Raw genomic sequence first — 19531 nt, forward strand, 5'->3', positions numbered from 1 at the left:
TATTCTAGTCCTCACAAGATGAATGCTAACATTGCGTTTGCCTTCCTTGCCACCGACTCCACCTGCAAGTTAACCTTTAGGGAATCCTGCATGAGGACTCCCAAGTCCCATTGCGCCTTTAATTTCTGAATTTTCTCCTCAGTTAGAAAATAGACTACTCCTTTGTTCCTTCTACCTAAGTGTATGATCATACACTTTCCTGCACTACATTCCATTTGCTATTATGTAGCTCATTCCCTTAATATGCCTTAGTCCTTTTGCAGATTTCCTGTTTTCTCAATGCTATCCACCCCTCTACCTATCTTCGTAACATTTGCAAAAGTGGCCACAAAGAAATCAAGCAACACACATAAAAGTTGCTGGTGAACGCAGCAGGCCAAGCAGCAGTACTAGCTCTTCTTTCAGTTAGTCCTGACAAAGGGTCTCGGCCGGAAATGTCGACTGTACCTCTTCCTAGAGATGCTGCCTGGCCTGCTGCGTTCACCAGCAACTTTTACGTGTGTTGCTTGAAATTTCAGCATCTGCAGATTTCCTCGTGTTTGCACAAAGAAATCATTTCTGTTATACAAATCATTGACATATATCGTGAAAAGAAACAGTCGTAAAACTGACCCCTGCAAAACACAACCTGAGAAGGCATCCTTTATTCCCTCTCTGCACCTGCCAAGTCAACCAATCTTCTATTCATAACAGTATCTTTCCTGTAATACACATGCTTATATCTTGTTTAGCAACCTCATGTGAGGCAACTTGTCAAAGACCTTCTGAAAATCCAAGTACAGGTTTCCCCCGCCATCCGAAGGTAGAGCGTTCCTATGAAACGGTTCGTAAGCCGGAATGTCGTAAAGCGAAGAAGCAATTACCGTTTATTTATATGGGAAAATTTTGTGAGCGTTCGCAGACCCAAAAATAACCTACCAAATCGTGCCAAATAACACATAAAACCTAAAATTACAGTAACATGTAGTAAAAGCAGGAATTATATGATAAATACACAGCCGAAATAAAGTAGAAATACTTTTCCACAATCATTGCTGGCACAGATCTCACGCAAGCGCTCTCGGCAGAAAATCTCACGCAAGCGCTGTTGACAAAATCACTCTGTCCAATAACCTTTAAGCTATGAAGCTGCCAAATCATACCAAATAACACATAAAAATACACAGCCTGTATGAAGTAGAAATAATGTATGTACAGTGTAGTATCACTTACGGGAATCAGGAAGGCAGCTTGCTGAGGACACTGATGATGGTGTGTTAGACTGAGTCATCGGAGTTTGGGTGGTGCAGTGGCCCCCAGCATCCGGGCAGCAACCCAATACCGATCCACGAAGCATGCAGGGATACAGCGGTAGCCGGGACGCATCCAGCACGTCTTTCAAAAAAAAAGTTGAAATAAACAAGCTAATTAATTAGGTGCCGCCGGGCACATAAATGTTGGCCCAGATCAGACGCAATCTGCAATCGCCTCTGATCTGGGCTGACATTTGTGCCGGGCGGCACCTAATTAATTAGCTTGTTTATTTCGGCTTTTTTCTTTAAGATGTGCTGTGTGCCTCCTGGCTACCGCTGCATTCTCCGCAAATCGGTATCTGTCCGCGGCTCCGGGGTTGGGGTGGTGGGACACTGGGGTGTCGTCTGTTTCCATCAGGGCAAGCAGCTCATCTTCTCCTATGTCTGCCTGCCTCGATGTCAAAGGTTGAGGTTCATCGTCTGCTGTGGCTGATGTGGAAGGCTTGCTTGACTGCTTAGCCTCGTGCATTTTTCTATTATACAGTTCTTTGTAAGGACTCAAACCATCCTGCAAATATGCCGTAAACTGACGTACCCTTTCAAAATTAAAGTCGTACTTTATCATTGCAGCGAGAATCTCACGTAGTTGCTTCACGTTCAGTTTCTGGACGACTTCACTTTCGGTCCGTTCGCTACTGAGTTCGGTTTCGATTGTTATCCTTTCCTCTTCTAATTACATCAGCTCTTCATCTATCAGTTCTTGGTCATGAGATGCCAAAACCTCTTCAACATTATCTTTGCCAATTTCCACAAGCCAAACTCACTTTGTCCTTGCTTCATTCACCACAATTGAAATGCTTAATTATGTCTAGCTTTACGCTAAGTGTAACACCCTTACGAGCTCTTCTAGGCTTTTCCGATACCTTAGAACTCATCTTGCTAATGGCTGCTCACGGGCACCTGTCTAAGCAATGCCAGTGAGAATGCAGTTCCGAATCCGGGGGAGAGCGGCTGCTCGGGGCGTGCGCTGTTCTTTTTGCGAGCTGCCTTTCTTTGTAACAGTGAAAACACCTTCTGTTAGCGAAAACAGGTAACTAATGAAGGTCTTTCGTAACAGTGAGGTTTCGTAAAGCGAACGTTTGAGAAGCAGGGGACACCTCTATACAACACCCACTGGCTCTCCTTTGTCTATCCTGTCTGTTAATTCCTCAAAGAATTCCATCAGATTTGTCAGGGATGATTTCTCCTCAAGGAAACCATGCTGACTTTGGCATATTTTATCATGTGCCTCCAAGTATCCCAAAATCTTATCATTAATAATGTACTCCAACATCTTACCAACCACTGAAGTCCAGCTAACTGGCCTATAATTCCTTTTCTTCTGCTTTCCTCCCTTCTTAAAGAGTGGAGTCACATTTGCAATTTTCCAGTCCTCTGGAACCATTCCAGGATCTAATGATTCTTGAAAGATCATTACTAATGCCTCCACCATCTCAGCTACCTCCTTCAGAACCCTGTGGTGCAGTCCACATGGTGTAGGTGACATCTACCTTCGGACTTTTCAGCTTCCTGAGCACCTTCTCCTGAGTAATAGCAACTACACTCACTTCTGCTTCGTGACACTCTTGAATCTCTAGCTTACTGCTGGTGCTTTGCACTGGGAAGACTGACACAAAATACTTATTGAGTTCATTCGCCATGCCTTTGTATTCCATTACTATCCACCATCATTTTTCCAGTGGTCTGATATCCACTCTTGCCTCTCTTTCACTCTTAGCTTTCCATGCGGTTGATTTGTTAGTTTAAGTATTCCCTGTTGTATCAGGGAAATGCACAGCTGGATTCTGCAGAGCATAATCTAATTATGTGAAGGCCAGGGACACAAGTGTTAGCTATCTCCTGGCTGATGGTGCTGTTTGATATTTGCCTAGTTTTCTGACTCGTGATTACTGTTTGCATGTAGATCCTGGAACGCTTACTGCCAGCTGTAAATTCTAAATGGTATGGTTCACTGGCTACATGTCTGGTGCTGCTGGTGATGGTTTCAGGTCTGAAACCCTTCATCAGAGCTGTGAAAGGGATCAAACAAGGCAGCTTTAGTTATGGAGAAGGTAAGGGAAGAGTAGGTTGAACAATGTGAATACCTCATATAGGCTGAGACCAAATGAGTAATGAGTAATCTCACATGCAATTGTGGTTGTTGTGTACATCCCTCCCTCTGCCAACCCGACGTCAGCGTGTAACATCATTTACATCGTCATAGCCAGATTACAAACTCAGCACCCGAGTGCCCTCATCAACATCTCGGGTGACTTCAACCATGTTACCATGGCTAGAACACTGCCCAACTTCACGCAGTATGTGAGCTGTACAACTAGAGGGGAGGGGACTCTGGATTTGATGTATGCTAATGTTAAGGATACATATAGCTCCTCCCCCCTCCCCCCATTGGGAAGGTCAGATCACAACCTGGTGCATCTAAAACTCTGCTATGTGCCTCTGGTGAACAGTAAACCTGCAACCTCGAAGCCAGTGAGGAAATGGTCGGAGGAGGCTTATGAGGCACTCCAGGGTTGTTTTAAGGTGACAGACTGGCAGGCACTCTGTGAGCCACATGGAGAGGATATTGATGGGCTCACAGAGTGCATCACTGGTTACATCAACTTCTGTGTGGACTGCAATGTTCTGACAAGAACTGTCCTTTGTTATTCAAATAACAAGCCATGGGTGACAAAGGGCATTAAGGACATCCTGAACGCTAAAAAGAGGGTGTTTAGAGATGGAAATAAGGAGGAGCTGAGGGCAATACAGAGGGACCTGAAAGCCAGGATCAGGGAGGCTAAAGACAGGTACAGGAGGAAGCTTGAGTGGAAACTCCAGCAGAACAACATGAGAGAGGTCTAGAGTGAGATGAGGACCATCACTGGGTTCCAGCAAACTAGCAACAGAAGAGCTGAAGGCAGTGTGGACAGGGCCAACGAACTTAACCTGTTCTTTAACAGATTTGACATTGTGGCCCCTGCCCATCCCCCTCATGATTCATCTGTTGTCGGCTCCCAACCAACACATATTCCACTCTTCCCTCCTACCCCTCCTCACAGCCCCCCACCATGCTCTCATGACTATACCCCTTCCCCACACGAAACCACCACAGTGGGCTTCACAGCTGAACTGGTGAGAAGACAGCTGAAATGTCTCAACCCAAGCAAGGCTGCAGGACCGGATGGTGTCAGTACCAGGGTGCTCAAAGCCTGTGCCCCTCAGCTATGTGGAGTACTTCGCCATGTCTTCAAGCTGAGCCTGAGGCTCCGGAGGGTTCCTGTGCTGTGGAAGACGTCCTGCCTCGTCCCTGAGCCGAAGATGCCGCGCCCCAGTGGCCTCAATGACCACAGACCGGTGGCATTGACCTCCCACATCATGAAGACCCTGGAGAGACTTGTTCTGGAGCTGCTCCGGCCTATGGTCAGGCCACACTTAGATCCCCTCCAGTTCGCCTACCAGCCCCGACTAGGAGTTGAGGATGCCATCGTCTACCTGCTGAACCGTGTCTACGCCCACCTGGACAAGCCAGCAAGCACTGTGAGGGTCATGTTTTTTGACTTCTCCAGTGCGTTCAGCACCATCCACCCTACTCTGCTGGGGGAGAAGCTAACAGCGATGCAGGTGGATGCTTTCCTGGTGTCATGGATTCTTGACTACCTGACTGGCAGACCACAGTACGTGTACTTGCAACACTGTGTGTCCCGACAGAGTGATCAGCAGCACTGGGGCTCCACAGGGGACTGTCTTGTCTCCCTTTCTCTTCACCATTTACACCTCAGACTTCCAACTACTGCACAGAGTCTTGTCATCTTCAGAAGTTTTCTGATGACTCTGCTATAGTTGGATGCATCAGCAAGGGAGATGAGGCTGAGTACAGGACTATCGTAGGAAACTTTGTCACATGGAGTGAGCAGAATTATCTGCAGCTTAATGTGAAAAAGACTAAGGAGCTGGTGGTAGACCTGAGGAGAGGTAAGGCACCAGTCACCCCTGTTTCCATTCAGGGGGTCAGTGTGGACATGGTGGAGGATTACAAATACCTGGGGATACGAATTGACAATAAACTGGACTGGTCAAAGAACATTGAAGCTGTCTGCAAGAAAGGTCAGAGCCGTCTCTATTTTCTGAGGAGACTGAGGTCCTTTAACATCTGCCGGACAATGCTGAGGATGATCTACGAGTCTGTGGTGGCCAGTGCTATCATGTTTGCTGTTGTGTGCTGGGGCAGCAGGCTGAGGGTAGCGGACACCAACAGAATCAACAAACTCATTCGTAAGGCCAGTGATGTCGTGGGGATGGAACTGGACTCTCTCACGGTGGTGTCTGAAAAGAGGATGCTCTCTAAGTTGCATGCCATCTTGGTCAATGTCTCCCATCCACTACATAATGTACTGGGTGGGCACAGGAGTACATTCAGCCAGAGACTCATTCCACCGAGATGCAACACAGAGCGTCATAGGAAGTCATTCCTGCCTGTGGCCATCAAACTTTACAATTCCTCCCTTGGAGGGTCAGACACCCTGAGCCAATAGGCTGGTCCTGGACTTATTTCATAATTTACTGGCATAATTTACATATTACTATTTAATTATTTATGGTTTTATTACTATTATTTATGGTGCAACTGTAACGAAAACAAATTTCCCTCGGGATCAATAAAATATGACTATGACTATGAAATGTGTTAATTTGAGGCAAATTGTGCAACTCAGTTTATGATTGGTGTGTCAAGGCTGACCTGGACGGGAAAGGCAGTTTTCCGGAGCAAATAGCTTTCACCACATTGCATCTAGATATAGTCATATGGTCTGACACCAGTAGAGAAGCGAGTATTGGTGAACTCACAGTCCCCTGGGAAGACAATATCGATGAAGCCCATGAGCGCAAGTTAACCAAGTATGCAGAATTAAGATCAGAGTTCTGAGACAGAGGGTGGAAGGTCTCATGCTAACCATTTGAAGTAGGTTGCCGTGGCTTTATTGCGATCACTTTCCAGAAATGGCTGCATGACCTTGGCTTCACTAGCAGAGAGATCAAGTCAACCAGCAGGGCTCTAGCTAAGGCAGCAGAGACAGGATCATCACGGGTGTGGACCAAGTACGTCCAGAGGGGCAGGTAGTTGGACAGTGTATCCATCTTTTGCAAACCCTTCAGTAGTTGCATAGACACCTGAAGAGTAGACTATCTGTTGGATGGAAGTGACCAACAACTCATAGAGGCAGATGCCAAGTTTTTAAGTTCACCAGTGGGAGGTGGTGCTTTAACACTGCTGGCCCACCACCTTGAGGGAGTCTTGATCATAAGCGGGCCGAAACTCCTGAAGATGATCCCACTGGTGATAACACAGGACAGTTAATATCTTAGTCCAAGTGTATTTTAAATTCTTTAACCGTTGTTACCGGCATGGTTCTGAGATGTGCTCAGCTGACTGGGTTAAACTAGATGGCTAACAGGCAAAAATAGTCAGTTTTGATATAGACAAATAAAGAGCAAATTCCATAAACTTGCTAAATTTTATATCAATCTGGAAGACGGAAAATGAGGTGGTGCTTTTCAAACTCAGTTTTGCCCTCATATTGCAGAAAGTGGCAGAAAGATAGGCTAGAAAGGAGTTGATTTAAAAATTTAAGTAGCAGACAAGTAGTAGTTCAGGATCAGTTCTGCAGGCTGAGCAAAGGTACTCCACAATACACTCACCTGGTCTGTGTCTGACCTCTCCAAAGAAGACACCGCGTTGTGACCACTTAATGTACACTAGATTGGAAGAGGTTCAAGTGAATTGCTGCTTTACCTGGAAGGACTGTGACTCCTTGGATGGAGGAAAGCAAAGAGGTGAAGGGACAATTGTTGTGATATATGCGGTTACCTGGGAATGAGACTGATAGCAAGAGATGACTGCACCAGGAGTATTCCCTGTGAAATGTCAGAGTCAAGGAATATATTTCTGATGATGGCAAAATATACCAGTTAGTTGAGTGGTGTCGCAAAAACAACCTTCACAGAGGGATCAGAAGTGGAGAGAGTGAGTAGTTTCCAGGTCCTGGGTGTCAGTATCTGAGGATCTAACCTGGATGCAAGATACTGATGCAGCTATAAAGAAGGCAAGACAGAGGCTATATTTCATTAGGGTTGGATGAGATTTGGTTTGTCAATAAAAACACCGAAACTTCTACAAGTGTGCCATGGAGAGCGTTCTGACAGGCTGCTTCACTGTGTGGTGTGGGGGAGGGGGGAAGGACTCCTGCAGAAGATCGAACGAAGTTGCAGAAACTTGTAAAATCAGTCAGCTCCATTATGGGTACGAACCTCCATAGCATCCAAAACATCTTCATTAAGGATTCCCACCTACCTAGGACATGCCCTATTCTCATTGTTACCATCGGGAAGGAGGTACTTAAGGACACACATTCATCAATTCAGGAACAACTTCTACCCCTTTGCCATCCAATTTCTAAGTGGACATTGCACTACCTCATTTTTTTTAAAATTTCTGGGTTTTTTTGCACTACTTATTTTAACTGTTTAAAATCCACATACACTCAGCTTTTTCCTCTATATTTACTTACCATGTATTTCATTGTGCTGCTTCCATAAAGTTAACAAATTTCACGACGTGCTAGTGATATTAAATCTGATTCTGAACTTGTTGGAGCTGATGGAAATGGCAAAGGATGATCCATTGAATGCAGAGGTTGGTTGGTGGAAGATGAGGGCCAGGTGATCTCTGTTCTTGCTCCATTCAAAAGGAGAAGGTGTGAGAGCAGAGGTGTAGGAAATAGAATGGACTGGGTTTGAGCTGACATCTATTACAGAAATGTCATGGCATGATGGCAATGTTTGTGAATGAGGTACTTCAGAGCACTTGAAGTTTAAGGCCAAACAAAATAGGAAAGGAGACATAGATTTTTAACATAAGGTTGCTAGGAATTTTGCACTGGAAGAACAAAGTGATATTGGTATGGGTGCAATTCTGATCTAATATAAATATAAATGATAAAAAGTCTTATCAATAAGTCTTCAAAGGGAGAGACCAGCAAAAATAAATCTGGTCCTATTGCGATAATGATAGGAAACATTAAATCAGGGAATGAAGAACTGGTGGAACATTAAGAATATTTAAAATCCATAATTATTTGTATTGTTCCCCCTCTATCTCTTCTGAAATCTGTCATACCAATGTTGAAGCCACTTAGTTTAGAGAAAGAAATAGAAATCAAAAAACCACCTCTGTTCAATCTGAGGGATGAGTATCAAAACAAGTTCTGTACACCTGTGATACCAGTGGTAATACCAGTCCATGCCCAAATGGAAGATATGCTAGTTTTGAGTGCCCAGTGGTGTTGGTTACGGGAGCTAGCCTCTATATTGGTTGTACTTCAGTTTATTTTCCTACAGCTCAGCAAATTCTTTTTCAATTACTGTTTTGAAAGCTATCATTCAGACTGATAACACAGTAGTGCACTGAATAAAACAATTTGTTTCCTGGTTCACTGGACATTGAAACTACTCTCAGTTCTTCAAAAAAGGGCATATACTATATATTGTATCTTGTGTCGATCTACAGATTATATTTTAGTGGTTCAGTGATGGTTGTAATGTTACTATTTACTTCAATGTTCTATATTCTGTAGAGAACAGCCTTAACCCTGTGGTGTAGGAGGCTCAGGGGTGAGGGGCATAGGTGAATGGTCACAGTATATTCATCAGGGTAAGGGGGTCTAAAACTAGAGGACATACGTTTAAGGTGAAAGGAGGAGGATCTGAAAAGAGGAAAAGGGGCAATTTTTTCCACACAGAAGTTGGTGGATATGCAGAACGACCTGCTAGAGCAGGGGTAGGCAACCTTAAGCACAAATGATTTTCTAGCATGCGTTATTCATTAATTTGAGGCAAAACATAAACTAGATGTATTTAAATGGATAATTCCCATATTTCAAGTTTTTTATGGCATTTATCTAGCCCACCGTCCGCTCATTAATATACGATCTGGCCCACAGAAGCAAAAAGGTTGCTGACCCCTGTGCTAAGGGTTGTGTCAGAGGTGGGTGTAGACAGGTGAATGGATAGGCAAAGTTTAGAGGAATACATGTGTGCTAGATGCAGGCAGAAAGGATTACTCTGGTAAGCACCTTGGTTGGCAGAGATGAATTAGGCTGTAGGAGTGTTTGCATGCTTTATGACTCTAAGCTCTGTAATAAGTAAAGCTCATGTTCTTGGTATCATGCTGGTAAAATCTTAACAGCTTCAAGCACCTTGCAACCCATCCAAAATAGTGCTGTCCAGAACTAGGCATACTACCCTGCTCATGCCAGCCTCATGGTTTATGAAGGTTTAGCACAGACTCTCCAGCTGTTACTGTTTGTTATTTTGTTCCTCAGAATCTGCGCTGGTAATTGCCTGCTGTTTTTGAGTACTGAGTACGACCAGCTAATTGAGACTTGGGCATTATTAGATCTACCATTATCAAGTCCTTTTAGCTACTAGCTGCCTATGAATGTTACTGATGCTAGTTACTAGTTCTAGTTGCCTGTCCTCTAAAAGCTGACTGATATTACTAATATCTTTTTCTGAATTTATAAAGGTTTGTTGCCCATTGGAATATTGCAAAGTCAATGGCTGCTTATTACCAGGAATCTGGCAGAGCAGGAAGAGATGGGAAGCCTTCATTCTGTCGAGTCTACTACTCCAGGACTGATCGTGATAGTATCAACTTTCTGATCAAGAAGGAGATCGCACAGATGCAGGTACTGGGTGGCAATATTTTGCTTACAATAGTGTTAGTTTTTCATTTAATACCCTGCTAGTTCCTGTATACCTGTTGTTTGCTTATTTGAGGACTTGCTGAATTTTTGACTGCCTGTTGCTGCCTCAGGCATTTTCCTTCTCCCTTTCCTTGAATTTCTTGCCTTTGTTTTAGAGCAGACCCATTGTCTCTCTTCATCTCTTCATCTTGCTCTTTCACTTAATGTCTGTGTTCCACCTGGACATCACTTCTTCTCTCACCCTCATTGTGGTGATCCAACCCTTTTTGTACGTCCGTGTGAAGTTGTCTTGCTCTCTTCATGCTCATTTGTATTGGGGCATGCCACGCATGTTCTAATATGCCTCAGGCATCTCACCAAGAGTGGCTATGTGCTTTATTTGATGTTTCTTTCAGAATGTTTTAAGAGTTTATCTGAACTCACTAATGTATAGTTCTTTTGCATCTTTTCAGAGCAAGAGAGGATGTGTAAAAAGCTCAGACAAATCCTCTATGGTGGGTTTTGAGGCTCTAGTTTCCTTCTGTGAGCAGCCAGGGTAAGCACTTATATATCCTGTATGTCCTGCATTATTTTTTTGAGTAGCTTAACAGTCAATAATAAGTTACAGTTTGCAATGTATTTGAGAGGCCTAAGCAGTTCTAAAAGATAGCTAAGAGTGAATGACAAATTTGGCAGGTTATATTGTAGTGTTTATGTAGTTTAAATGCAGTATAACAAATACGTGAGAGTGAATTTGCTATAGTGGGGAGGATGTTTCCTATAGTGGGACAGTCCAGGATTAGAGGGCACAGCCTCAATACAGGAACATCCATTTAGCACAGAGGAAGAAAATGTTCTCTAGCCAGAGGGTGGTGAATCTGTGGAATTCATTACCACAGATGGTTGTAGAGGCCAAGTCATTGGGTATATTTAAAGTGGAGTTTGATAGTTTGATAAGGGCGTCAAAGGTTACAGGCAGAAGACAGGAGAATGGGGTTGAGAGGGATAATAACTCAGCCATGATCGAATGGGGAGCAGAATTAATGGGCTGAATGGCCTAGTACTGCTTCTATGGGTTATGGAGTGTAATCTAATCAAGTTGCTGTTGTGTAAAATAATAGATACCTAGATGAATAAACAGCTTCTACCTCAGTGCTTAATGAATTTAAATGGTATTAACTAAATCTGGAATTATAAGCTGACATCAGTAATGGAGATCATCGCATTACTGGCCACTCTGAAACACACCTGAAATTTAGGAAGAGAAATAAATTGGCCCTTACACAGTTTGGCTGCCATGTGACTCCAGACTCAAGGCATTCAGTTACATTGCTGTAATGAAAAAAAGTACTGCAACTGAATGAACGGAACTTTACCTAGTCAATAGTCCAAGCCTTGGACTCCAAGGTTTTCCTCACTAGTGTCTGAGGACTTGCTAAAATTGGGAGAGAGAATCCAGAGATTGAAGCAATAAGCTTCATTTTTGTTGCGAGGGGTGATTGATAAGTTTGTAGCCTAAGGTAGAAGGAGTCAGTTTTAGAAAACTAGCACATTTACCTTCTACCTTAGGCCACAAACGTATCAATCACCCCTGCTGTGGACCACTTCTGGAGGTCCAAGATGCCGACTTCTACAAAGAAGGGATCCGTATGCTCCACGACCGCTGGACTAAGTGTGTAAATGTAGGATGGGACTATGTTGAAAGCTAAATGTGCTAGATTTTCTAAAATTGACTCCTTCTACCCTAGGCCACAAACTTATCAATCACCTCTCATATTTCAGAATATATCCTTAATTTAATATAATTTTTATATTAAATATATTAAATTTAATTATATTATATTAATTGTATTAAATTTTATATATTATTATAATTTATAGTTTATATTATGTATTGCTGCAGCAAAACAACAAATTTCATGAACCATGCCAGTGATATTGAACCTGATTGTATACACTTTCCTCCAAACATCTTAAAGTTATGCCTCCTCGTATTAGTATTTCTGCCCTAGGAGAAAAATTCTCTGGCTGTCCATTCAGTCTATACCTGTTATCATCCTGTACTGCCTTATCAAGTCACCTCTCATCCTCCTCTCCAAAGAGAAAAGCCCTAGTTCACTTAACCTTTCCTCATAAGACATGCTCTCTCATCTGAGCAGCGACCTGGTAAATCTCCTCTGCATCCTCTCTAAAGCTTCCACACCCTTCCTATGGTGACCAAAACTGAACACAGTACTCCAAATATGATCTATAATTTTCACAACATATACCAGCGATGTTAAACTTGATTCTTATTCTGATCCATTTATTTATTTGTGCATCACCATCCCTGAGAGTATCAATTTCACAACAAAACTGGTGTCATGGTGGTCTGGCTGACTATCAAGATAAGCTGCATCATAGTCTGGTATGGGGGGTGGGGGGTGCTACTGCACTGGGTTGTAAATCTAGTTAGCTCCATCTTGGGTACTAGCTTACAAAGTACCCAGGACATCTTTAAGAAGCGATATCTCAGAAAGGCAGCGTCCATTATTAAGGACTTACAGCAACCAGAACATGCCCTTTTCTCACTGTTACCATCAGGTAGGAGGTACAGAAGCCTGAAGACACACACTCAGCGATTCAGGAACAGCTTCTTCCCCTCTGCCATCTGATTCCTAAATGGACATTGAACCCTTGGACACTACCTCACTTCTTAAAAATATATAGTATTTCTGTTTTTTTGCATGATTTTTAATTTGTTCAATATACGTATACTGCAATTGATTTACTTATTTATTAATATTATTTTTTTCTTCTATATTATGTATTGCATTGAACTGCTGCTGCTAAGTTAACGAATTTCATGTCACATGCTGGTGATAATAAACCTGATTCTGATTATGAATCTGGTGGAACCAGAGAAATAGAAAATGCTTAATTTATGAAATCAAGATGACACTAATTCCTCATCTTGAAATTTGCTGGAACCAGGTTGTTGCCTGAATTGGGGAGCATGTCTTACGAGAACAGGTTGAGTGAACTTGGCCTTTTCTCCTTGGAGCGACGGAAGATGAGAGGTGACCTGATAGAGGTGTACAAGATGATGAGAGGCATTAATCATGTGGATAGACAGAGGCTTTTTCCCAGGGCTGAAATGGCTAACACAAGGGGGCACAGTTTCAAGGTGCTTGGAAGTAGGTACAGAGGGGATGTCAAGGGTAAGTTTTTAATGCAGAGTGTGGTGAGTGCGTGGAATGGGTTGGCGACAACTGTGGTGGATGCGGATACAATAGGGTCTTTTAAGAGGTTCCTGGATAGGTACATGGAGCTTAGAAAAATAGAGAGCTATGGGTAACCGTAGGTAATTTCTAAAGTAAGTACATGTTCGGCATAGCATTGTGGGCCGAAGGACCTGTATTGTGCTGTGGGTTTTCTGTTTCCTAGAAGTGTCAGTACTTTCAGATTAATGTTCTGATAATGCTCTGTGAAGGGAAGACATTCTGATTGATGAGCCATTCTTTCAGAATATGACCTGTTAGAAAGTGTAAGTGCAGAGAAATCTGAGGAAGTCTGTGCATGTCATTTTGATTCCAAGAAGAGTACACAGACATAACACACACTATCCTGAGTGACAAGTAACCATTGATGTGAAAAATTGTTTTAAGTATAGTCTACATATTCATTCTGGTGAATCTGCTCCATCAATCTGCAATATCATCATTACGATGCTTAGCAAAACTTAATTTGAGTTTTAATTTAAAAACGCAAACACGAAGAAACCTGCAGATGCTGGAATTTCAAGCAACACACATCAAAGTTGCTGGGGAACGCAGCAGGCCAGGCAGCATCTCTGGGAAGAGGTACAGTCGACATTTCAAGCCGAGGCCCTTCGTCAGAGCAAGTCTCTTCCTGGAGATGCTGCCTGGCCTGCTGCGTTCATCAGCAACTTTTATGTGTGTTGCTTAAGTTTTAATTTGTCTGATTGAATTGAGACTCATTCCACCGAGATGCAACACTGAGCATCATAGGAAGTCATTCCTGCCTGTGGCCATCAAACTTTACAACTCCTCCCTTGGAGGGTCAGACACCCTGAGCCAATAGGCTGGCCCTGGACTTATTTCCTGGTATTTACATATTACTATTTAATTATTTATGGTTTTATATTGCTTTATTTATATTCTGTTCTTGGTTGGTGCAATTGTAACGAAAACCAATTTCCCTCGGGATCAATAAAGTATGACTATGACTATTGGGTAAGGGTGGTTCCCGGAACAATCCAGTTAGGGTTTTTTAACAATCTAATGCCATCATCGCGTATACCAGCTTTTCATTCTATATTTATTTAAGGAGTATTTCATTTTACACATTTGAAATGCTGTGCATCAGTGGTCCAGGCCTCCAGGTGTTAGTACAATGACTGAATCATCATGTATCTTTATACTGGCTGACCTTGCTAGTGATGCCCACATCCTGTACGTGGTAAAGTAAATAGATGAGTTACAAAAACAACAGGAATTCTGCAGGTGCTGGAGATTCAAGCAATACACATAAAAATTGCTTTAGAGATGCTGCCTGGCCTGCTGCGTTCACCAGCAATTTTTATGTGTGTTGGATGAGTTGCAAGATAGAATTTTATTTAGCAAATGTGCTCAATAAGATCAGACTTACTAACTTTGAGTTTCATGGAGGTTCTAGTTGATCATGAATGTTTCTGAAAGAGTAACAAGAATAGTGAATAATCAGACAGCACAATGCACAACTGTTGGAGATGTTGAGCAATGCGTAAAATGCTGGAGGAGCTCAATAGGTCAGGCAGCATTTATGGAGCAAAATGAAGAGTTCACTTGGCCTAGACTGTTTATTTTCCTCCATGGATGCTATTGGACTTGCTGAGCTGTTCCAGCACTTTGTGAGTGTTGCTCAAGGTTTCCAGAATCTTGTGTCTCTGGTGAACACTGCCTCATCAACCCTGTTTCAATCCTGTCTGTGTGGAGTTTACATGTTCTCTCTGTGTTCGCAGGCCTCCCCCCCCAAATGTTCTAGTTTTCTCCCACATCTCAAAGATATGCTGGTTGGTGGATTAATTGGCTGTTATAAATTGGCCCTAATATGCAGGTGACTGGAACCTGGGTTAGGGGGATTTGATGGGAATGTGGGAAGAATGAGTTGCAGAGGAAAATAGTGAGGGAATGGGTTTCTATGTGATGACATAGATACAATGGGCTGAATGGTCAGCTTCTATGTTGAAAGGGAAAAAAAATGCCCAGGTTGTAGCAACTGGTTCAGATTGTTCTAGAGATTCGTATTGTATATTTATTAACTGGATATGAACGCTGTGGCCAAATATGGTATCAGGCTTGATATGCTGTGTAGTGATTTAACTGCAATGCAATGCAAATGAACTATTAGATGTGTATATTCATAGGGAAGGTGGTGATTTTCATCTTTTGATCCATCCATGAATGTAGCTTGAGGATGCAGTGTGAGACACCAATACAACATATGATCATAGTGAAATATTAAAAAATTACTTACTTAAAATTGGAAGTTAGTTTAGGTAGTGTAAGGTTATCTGACAATGTTGTTAAAATTTCAGCCTTTATACTAATGAGAAAATCAATTCCAATGAGGCTGCACAAATAGGCAATGTGCAGGGTGCAACCTGTAATTGGAAAGTGGACAACTGTATCCAGAATTAACTTTTAAAAACTATTCATTTATTTGTATTCTATTCTAATAAAAACCTAAACATGCAAAACAGAACCAGCTTTAACCAATGCAATTCAATAAGTACATTTATAAATGTAGTTTCTTACAATTTGCTGGTGGTGCAGTGGTTGGACCTTCCCAAGTCTGAGTTTCAGATATACTGCATGGGCTAATGAAATGCACAGCTGTTCATGAGTTATGTTTTCCAGGTGTATTTTCTAATATGTAAACTGTGCAACAGATTTACTTCTATTCCTCCCACCATGCATGGGCATGGGTGTCAGTGGGTTGTTCTTGAAGATTCAACTCTGATTAGAGTGCTGCTCTATACTCTCCTATTCAGGAAGTACTTACTGGGATTTCTGTTGTTTAACCATGGAGTTCATGTACCTTTTATCTTGGGGTTTATATTCCTGCTTAAGGTCCTCAAAGACGAGCCTGGATGGTGCAATGTCCTATTGCTTGGGTGAGGTTATTGGGATTTCTGTTGCTGTTGTTGGGTTGTTGATTCTGACTAGTCTGTGGGCATGGGAGCTACATGTTATCAGATCCTTTTGTTCTTCAGAGTTCAGTTGCCAGGTTAACATTCCACTGTCATATCAGGTTGTTAGAGTTCTCCTGTGTCCGGTGTTGGGTTGTTGGAGTTTGTCTGTACTCCGCGTTGAGATTTCGGGATTCCTGTGCCAGAGGTTGAGTTGTTGGTGTTCCTGTACCAGGCAATGGTTGTTGAGTTTCTCCTGTGCCTGCCATTGGGTTGCTGGGGTTTCAACTATCTGCTTCAGGTGGTTTTTGAAGTTTCTAGTGCCCAGTTGAGATTGTATTTGCTTGTTACGTACACCTGTTAGGGTGGATTCTCCAGTTACCTTATAAAGTAACTGTAGCCTTCAGCCAGGAGCAGATGTCGTCAGGTGGTTCCCAATCTTCACAGTGTTTCGACCCTTAACCACAACACTCTCCAGTTGGTGGGCTGGCAGTGGTAGCCAAATCACTGCCCATCTGCTCCTGGCTTCCAGCTTCTCTCCTCTCGCCTACTCCAAATCCAACAAGCGGCTCATTCTGCCTCTTCCCCCATCCTACAAGTGTATCCTTTTGCTGGGTCAGGTGTGGTTGGGATTCCTCTTACACAGATTTTTTTGGACCAGCCTTGATTGACTGTTACTGGATTTGTTGTTGGGTTCTTATTGTTGAGTTTAGTTGTGGCTCCTTTTGGTGAGTTGGTTTGTTGTTATTTGCTGTTGCCAGAGACAGAGAATTCCAGTTGATGGGATTGTTTGTCGTCTAGTTCTCAATGTCAGATTTTTTTTGATATCTGCAGATTTTGACTGTTTTTTCCAATTTGGGTAAATTCTGGATTCCTGTTCCTGGGACCAGGCTGTTGTTGGGCTTCCTTTTCCTGAGATAAGACTGTTGTTGGGTATCTTGTTACTGGATTCTTTGAGTTCCTGTAAATGAGATCTGGTGGTTTTGTGGTCAGTTTGTTGGGGTTCCCTTTGCAAGACTCAGACACTGTTAGTCCTTCTCGGGTGTCTATCTGTACCTGGTTCTTGAGCTGGTTCTCGAACACAATCCATATAAAATGGTGAACAAGGTGAGAATTAAGAACATGGCAACAAAGGTTAAAATGACCACAAACCCGCCCAGGGACCAGTCGTCACTCAACATCCGATTCATAAACTTCTGTACTGTTCCAGAGGCTGGGAATGATGATTCCTCCATTGTTGTGCTGCAAGATGGAGAGATGGGAAGAGCACAGTGAGAAAGGTACTGGCGCTATAGGTGAAATGGGAGAAGCAGATAGCAGGTGAGATAGGTGGAGTGCAACTGTCCATCCTTGGACCTTAATGCTTCTCATTACCGCAGTGAAGTTAGCTGCACATAACATGGATAGATTTGGGTATTGCTTGCAACAAGAGGATATACGTGTTAATGCATTCATGAAGGCGTGCAGTGAAGGGGTCTATGCTTACCAAAGAGCAAGCTGGAGCATTGAGATACTCGTAAGCATTCATATATGTGCATATGCATGCAGGTAGGCATCTGTTGGAACATACAGACTCATTCATGCACACAAGTAACCTTGCTCATTACCTCCATTTGCTTTGTGCCTCACACCTCATTCCTCCTCAACCCTGAATCATTTTTTTTCTGTTACCCTAACCTTTAATCTCAAACCCGAACACCTTTCTTTCTCTCCCCTTCTTTCTCCTACTGATCCCCCTCTTCCTTCCCTGCACTGAAAGCTCTCCTCCTCCCTCTTTCTTCAGGCTCTCTTATTTTCCACTCTACCTTCATTCTCTATTACCCCAACCCCAAATTCTTTTCACGTTCTCTGTTGATCCTTTAAGATCAGCCTCACTTTCCACCCTGGGGAGATGGCGATGGTCTTGGGTTGCCACCCTGCTGCCCCTGCCCCTGCTCCTGGGAGCAATCTTGTGCCCTTCGACAAGTATGATTGCTAGCTAGCTACTCAAGGTTTGAAAACAAAATCATACACACACACATTCGGTGTCCACTCATTCTGAAGCTGGCTTCCTGGAATATTTGTGCTCACCATCAGCAGTCCTAACAGTGATAAGAAATCCTGGGAATAACTCAGCAGGTCAGGCAGCAACCATTGCAAGAGAAGCAGTTGATATTTCGAGTCACTGATGAATCATCATTGATTTGAACCATGGTTTCTTTCTCCACAGATGCTGTCTGACATGTTGAGCCTTTCCTGAACTTCCTGTTTTATTTTAGATTTCCGGCACCTGCAGTTGTTCAATTTTTGTTTGCAGGCCTCGACTCAGCTCTGTTGCCGAAGGTCAGGAATTTGGGGAGCTTTGGTAATACTGAGTGAGATACAGGAGAGAACTAGCTTTCAGTACAAGGCATTGGGTACACTTGTAGATGAACAAACTGCTTCACTGGAGTGAGCTGTGCTGTCAAGGATCTGATCCCTGAGTAAGTGGCACTGAATCAACACAGAAAGGTCATCAAGGCCTCAACCGTGGAAGATGTGGAAGTGGCTAAAATGTACTGCTATTCCAGCACAAAAGAAACCCTGGCTAGTTTCCTGTAGCCAAATGAACTGATCGTTGGGGACATTTCATTGGTAGGATTAGAAAAATAGAATTTTCTGGCAGGTTATGATCAGTAAAGAGAGCCATTTCTGAAAATGGCCCCCCAACAGATGCTTGATGTATGATCCTATCATAACCAGCACTTCAATTCACTAGGGAGATGAGCACCAGACCTCCTGGCAATCACTTTCATCATAGAAACTGCCACCTGATGTATTATCTTGTTGTCTAAACAAGGCCCTGCAAGGATGCCCACATCACTTGTGATCTGACGGCCATTATGATGACCTTTGAACTGATCTCTGTCTAATGTTATCTTCTTCTGCCTACCTCTGAAAGCAGTGGCCACATTGAGCTTGGCAGCATCTGGTCTGTCCTGGTCCACAGTCATTAACAGCTCTGAGGTGACTGTAAGCCTCCTAAAGCACCAGGACTAGTTTGATGAGAGGGAGTATCTGGCACGGCATTGAGAATGTTTGGACCATGCTTTAGGAGGATGTAGAAACCCAGCATAAAAAAAATGGAGCGAGGCATTGATCATATGGATAGTCGGAGGCTTTTTCCCAGGGCTGTAATGGCTAACACGAGAGGGCACAGTTTTAAGATGCTTGGAAGTAGGTACAGAGGAGATGTCAGGAGTAAGTTTTTTACTCAGAGTGGTGAGTGTGTGGAATGGACTGCCGGTGACGGTGGTGGAGGAGGATACGATAGGCTCTTTTAAGAAACTCCTGGAGCTTACATGGAGCTTAGAAAAATAGAAGGC

At 43.1% G+C, this 19531-nt stretch overlaps 1 protein-coding gene across 7 annotated transcripts in view; it reads left to right on the top strand.

Annotated features, from left to right (window-relative positions):
• recql5 (RecQ helicase-like 5) overlaps positions 1 to 19531 on the top strand; it is a 110964-nt gene that overhangs the window by 38577 nt on the left and 52856 nt on the right. For 5 of the 7 annotated variants that reach the window (XM_072241898.1, XM_072241902.1, XM_072241904.1 and 2 more), the window contains 2 exons: positions 9856 to 10018; positions 10489 to 10571. In XM_072241898.1, the coding sequence (XP_072097999.1) occupies positions 9856 to 10018; positions 10489 to 10571 (246 nt within the window). Of the gene's footprint in view, positions 1 to 9855; positions 10019 to 10488; positions 10576 to 12598; positions 12823 to 19531 lie in introns of those variants that run through there. The other 2 variants (XM_072241906.1, XM_072241907.1) reach the window with 2 other exon arrangements.

The sequence above is a fragment of the Mobula birostris genome, chromosome 24 (assembly GCF_030028105.1).
Source record: "Mobula birostris isolate sMobBir1 chromosome 24, sMobBir1.hap1, whole genome shotgun sequence".
In the NCBI taxonomy this organism is placed as follows: domain Eukaryota; kingdom Metazoa; phylum Chordata; class Chondrichthyes; order Myliobatiformes; family Myliobatidae; genus Mobula; species Mobula birostris.